Source organism: Pipra filicauda, unplaced genomic scaffold, assembly GCF_003945595.2.
Source record: "Pipra filicauda isolate LSUMZ 115617 unplaced genomic scaffold, ASM394559v2 scaffold239_size1682155_pilon, whole genome shotgun sequence".
Classification (NCBI taxonomy): domain Eukaryota; kingdom Metazoa; phylum Chordata; class Aves; order Passeriformes; family Pipridae; genus Pipra; species Pipra filicauda.
Genome location: NW_024104353.1, coordinates 1,486,598 through 1,492,392, shown reverse-complemented (window position 1 = coordinate 1,492,392; position 5,795 = coordinate 1,486,598). Strand labels below are relative to the sequence as shown.

At 42.5% G+C, this 5,795-nt stretch overlaps 1 protein-coding gene across 1 annotated transcript; it reads right to left on the bottom strand.

Moving 5' to 3' along the window:
* Positions 1–1,847: 1,847 nt before the first annotated feature.
* Positions 1,848–5,542, bottom strand: VMA21 (vacuolar ATPase assembly factor VMA21). Its single transcript, XM_027716502.2, has 3 exons — positions 5,447–5,542; positions 3,611–3,720; positions 1,848–2,147 (listed from the first exon to the last, which is right to left on the bottom strand). Exons 1-3 carry the CDS (start codon positions 5,500–5,502, stop codon positions 2,005–2,007), a joined length of 309 nt encoding a protein of 102 aa, XP_027572303.1. The 5' UTR covers positions 5,503–5,542; the 3' UTR covers positions 1,848–2,004.
* Positions 5,543–5,795: the final 253 nt, after the last annotated feature.

Here is a 5,795-nt window from a genome sequence, read left to right as displayed (position 1 = left end):
ACACCTTAGAGTTCTAGAACATTCAGTTTTTCTGTTACTGTCTTCCACACCAAGTAAATCTCAACATCCTTTTACCATAGGTTTAACTCTTCATTTATTCTCCACTGTGAGCAGTGTTACATATTTCTTTTATGCTGTTCTATATATATTAAACATATTATTCAAAAACTATTCAGCACACGTGCTTGTTTACCAGATCTTGTATTGCAGGGTAATTCTTTATTGAAAGGAAGTATTTGTTCTACAATGCACAGTTCATACACTGGAGAATGGGAAGCCAACATGCCCACATACAAACTAACTTTGTGTTTCAAGTACTCAGACGATTCTTCAGTTTGCTGGCAGCAACCTGCCAACAGGGGTCTGGATGAGAAAAGTTAACGTGTCAGAAGCAAAGTGTAAAAACTGATTTGCATTAGTGTGCCATGGTGTCTATGCCTGTGCACACCTGGCACTGGGGTGGATAAGAGAGGACTGACACTTGGCAACACATTCCTCAAACCACTGGAGATAACCAATTTTTGTCTCATTTATGCCTAGGTTCTATCATGGACATATGCAGCACCAAAACCACGCCAAGCCCCATATTATGCAAAAGACTTCCAAAAAAGGCTAAACCAATACATTAATCTGGAAAACTCAAATTAACAGAAGAACCTCAAGCACAACAGCTTAACAGCCATTATCAGTGTTAGGAAAGTTTTATGCCTTGCTGGAACCTTAGGAGAATTTTTTATCCAGAGACTAAAAAGCTTGCTAACAGCACAGAAGTGGAATGAAATTCAGGTTATCCCACAACACAAAAAATCTCACTATGGTTTGACTAGAGAAAGTTATACACACAACCAAGGAAGAAAGAAAACAATCAACATATTGTATCATTTCACAGTGTACAAGTAAGTATTCATGAAGAGAAGGCAATTTTCTATGTGGTCACTCTTGTGTTCTCTGCTTCATAAAGGACACCATTTACAGATGGATACAGCTTGTTTCTCTTGGTCCTTCCCCTGCCATCCATTCCAGCAGCTTATAGCTGTTACTGACACTGCTTTACCACAGGAAATCCAACTGCATCCTTTAGCAAATATCAAGGAGATACATATCTGTGTAAAGACATACAAAAATATGCTATGCCCTTTCCTTTGCATCATCAAGATAAAGGGAAATTGAAGATTGAATTTTACACTGCAATAAAAAATATATTTGAAAACAAACAAAAAAGTTGTATTTCACATTAGAAAGACATCACCTGAGTTCCTAAACAATTCTGTTTCTTGAAATTACTTCTAAACTCAGAAATGTATTAATTACACCTGTCCCACTGAGCTGGTTTTGGCTGGGATGGAGGTAATTTTCTTCATAATAGCTACCATGGGGCTATGGTTTGGATTTGTGCTGAAAACAAACACACTTGAGTGTGCAGCTTTTGCTTTACCTATTAAACTGTCTTTATCTCAATCCATGAGTTTTCTCACTTTGCTTTCCTGATTCCTCCACTCATCCCACTGGGAGGGCAGAGTGAGTGAGCAGCTGCATGGTGCTCAGTTGCTGGCTGGGGTTAAACAACACTCCCCACAAATCAGGAAACTATCCACAGCAAAGTGAAATTCAATCTTTTCCACTATAGTTGGACAGTAAGTAATGTAGCTTTTTTAACTAGCAATTTAATTCCTTGAAAATGTAATGCTTGCTTCATGCCAATGTTATTTCAGAGGCAAAAATAGCTACAGGAGTTTTCAAAAATATATAATTATTCCATTCTAATTGCAGGTGAAGACCTCCTCAGCCTGATGTAACAGAGGCTGGCTAAAGAACAACTTCCATCAACATCACAGAAAACAAGGGTACACAGGCAAGATGAGCACAAGTCTTATTTCAACCACAGCTGAGGCACCAGCCTCCTTTTGTACACGTGTATTATACATTTTGAAGAACGCTTTTCCTTCAGCTCACAAAAAACCCTTGATTTACAGTCTGTAGACACCAGACGACATGATCTTCGTTCTAGTCCTGTTTGCCTTCCCGCCACTGCCGCGAGCCCTCGTTCCACGCTACATAAACAAAGAGAGCAAGCACCACGTGAACAGTAACTACAGCCACGATGGCAGCATAGAAATAGCTGTCTCTGTCGGACATTCCTAAGGAACCTGGGAAAACAAAGAGAGTAAAGAATATCAGTTATTAGGAACTCTGACACGGCAAGTCACAATTCTTCCTAAAGGCCAAAGTTACAAGTGCTCCTGTATCAAAAGACTGAGCTCAAAATGATTCGTAGGAAAGAATTCACTGTGATAGTCAAAGGCCCTGAAAATACTTTTGGAACAAAACAACACTGCAGTGTTCAATGTTTAAGATAAAATACCCTGGGATTTGATGTCAACAGCTTATCTACAACATTTTCTGCTACTATCTTCCAGCACCAAATAAACCTCAACATCCTTTTTTCCTAACGCTCTTTTGCGGGGCAGGAAAATGAGGGGGTGGGGGGAGGGAAGAAGGGGGAGAATTCTGTAATTTATTTGCCACTGTAACAGGAGAAAACAGTGGAACAATTACATTTAGAGGTCTGTTACCTTCTATATTTAGACCATAAAACAGTAACTCCCCACCAGCTAAATTACATGAACACATCTCATATGAAATAAGCCTTCAAATATCAGAAGAGCAAACAACAAAATATTGTTTCCCTTAATTAATTTAAGAAAAACCCAACAAAATCCCCCAAAGAGCAAACCAAAAACCACACATTACACCACTCCAAAAATACCACCCTTCAAAGACAAGCTCAATCCTTTCAGTGCTGACAGATCTTGTCATTAACAGTGAAGTTAAGGCTCAGTTTGCTACACTTCAGATAAAAAAAAAAAGCTAAAAGGGATCTTGAAAGTTACTTAACAAGCTTTGAGCCTTCTATGTACTACATACAGCAGTACACACCAAAGAGAACAGCCTTGGAACAACTCAGTTTCATACTCACAAACTGCTCCTAAAAGCAGCTGCCTTCTCCCTCCCTCCTCCCCACTTCTGAAGGAGATAACTTCCTAGTACTGCAGGAGAAAAGTATTAAAGCCTTGCAGAATCGAGACTACAACATGGCTAGCTGTTCAAACAAACAGTTAAAATCCCTCTTCCTTCTTTTTTTAAATTAAAGTTCTACAAGCAACCATATTCAATATCTGAAATTGCATATATGAATTAACTTGTTTACACTTACAAATACAGATGTTTTAAAAAGCAAAAGAGAAACCCCACAAACAACATTATTCTGCCCTGAACACATGATTAGTTTGCAATACCTGCAGAAAACATATCCCTGATGATTCTGACAAAAGTCTGCTGTAGGGTGGTGTTAGATACCCTTTAGGTAAGGGGGACAATGCACCTCTGTGCTATATAAGCCACTGCATAACAAACAGCAAACACTGGATTGCAGATCACAATGCAGGGAAGGATGCATTGACCATTTATATAATTTTCTGTTCTAATTAGACATTACGGAACCTTTGGTCTGCAGAAGGAAACAAAACAGGAACAATAAAGATGCTATTACAGGATTGTGCTTTTCCTCTTTTTTTGTAATAATACTACTAATTGGCAGAAGCAGAATTACCTTCAAATACATAAGCCTTTGATGAAAAATATAGCCCAACTGGTAATGTAATCATTAGAGCTGTGAAGAACAGAAGCGTTCTTAAAGTTGATGTTAATGAACCCTCATTTCTGAAATAAATAAGAGAAGTTACACACAGAAGAAAGTCACAATATACACACCTGAAACAGGACAAAAACTTGTCCCAAACCAAAGCAAATTACTTTTCAAGAACTGAGTAAATATATTGTTTAGAAGCAAAAGACTTGGGATATGCATTTGTTTGCTGCAATAAAAATGAGAGTATTCAAAATGATGTAATGATTCTGCCAGTCAGAGCTCAAAAACAAGATTAAAAACAATTGTTAAATTTTTTTCCCTGTTACTGCTTTGCAAGCATTAACAACTTAGGGGAGTTATGTTAATACATTTATCAGTATACTATCACATAATTATTAAATATCTAATATCAGTCACGTGCACTTGTCACATGACAGTTTTCTGCATTAAAACTTGCCAAGTTCGTTTCTTTTTCTTTTTTTTTCAGTAACTACAAGTCCGGGAAAATGACAAATTCTACAGGCTGGGATATAGAGGGAAGTACACAGAATGATTTTAACAGTTAACTACTGAAAGTTCCCTTTTTTTGGGGTATTGGTCCTCTACTTAAAAATAAGTTATCAGCTTCAATTAAGAAAGCTGGAATAACTGTAGCAATACTCAGAACATGAAGCCAATACACCAAAACTTCCTTTGACTTCACAGACTTAAACCCAGAGAATCACTATGAAGGATTATGTTCTTGGTAAGGTCTCCCTGAACTTGATCTGCTAGAACAGGTTTTATGTTTACAAAACACACAGAGCTTGTTTTTGTGTGCTTCCACCAGTTCTCACTCACTCTGCCTGGTTGACCACATCATTTTATGCTCAAGCAAACACATCAGCCAGGCAATATCCTTGTGACTTTCAAAGACTACCTGATTCAAGGGCATGTGTCCTTAAGGGCTTTGAAACACAAATATGCACAAAAGCCAACTCGAGTCAGGGATACATAATTCTTAAAACTCCCAGGCACCTTCAAAGCATTTTTTGCGTAAGCAGTTTCGAAAAGTTTTATCGAGACATATCTGTGCCATAGCATATTGCTTGAAATCAGTTTTAATCTTGACATTTCTTCGGAAAAAAAGTGGAAGTGGGGAAAAAAAATTCTCATCCTCTGACAGTCACGTGCAGCCACGCACAGCTCCTACACTACAGCCAACAGCACTTCCTGCTGGCCATGTGCTGGTCATTTAGGCAGCATAAAAAAAGAAGGGCATTCGGAATCTTTTCCTTTACTAGCGTTTGCCTCGGGGTCTCGGGAGTGGCGAGCACAACTCCACTCAAAATCTTCCTACGGAAATCAGAAACTCTTCTATCAGCACTTACCCACAGAAGAGTAAGATGACCTCCAGCTTATTACCAAAGTTAAAAACTCCACTGCTGACAAATACTTTTCTTACACTGACATACTCTCACCGCTTTCCCTACGCAGCAAAAACAAACATTCGTGTGTAAGCTCAGCCCGGCTCGGAGCTCAGCCCGGCTCGGAGCGGTACGCTGCGGCCCGGCAGCCTCCACGCTGGGTTTCGGGGGGCCCAGGCAAACCCGGGGTCTCCTCTTCGTCCTCCCGCTGCGGCCCCTCCACCAGCCGCTCCCGCCCCGCGGACGCTCTCCCCCGGTTCCCCCAGGAGGCCTCCCGGCGGTGCCGGGCGCGCTCCCCGCCCGCCGCGGCCTAGCGCGCAGCCCTCCCCGCATCCCGCCGCCCGGCCGTCCCGCCGCCGAGCCCTCCCCCTGCCCGCGCCCCGGCACTCACGGCCTGAACTCGGCCACGGGCACGGCGCTCACGGGCCCGGGCCCGAACCGCTCCATGGCGGCCCCGCCGCGGCCCCTGCGCCGCCTCAGCACCGGCGGCAGCCACCGCGCCTGCGCGGAGGGGCAGCGCCGCTGTCGCCATAGCAACCGCCGGCATGGCGCGGCCTAGCGGTGGGAGGTGGGAACTGCAGGGCGGGGGACCCGCCAGGAAGGGAAGAGATGGAGGGAGGAGAGGAGGGATGGAGGGATAAAAGGATCGAGGGATGCAGAATGAAGGGATGGAGGGATGGAAAGATGGACGGATGGAGGAATGAAGGGATGGAGGAATGAAGGGATGGAGGGACGGAGGG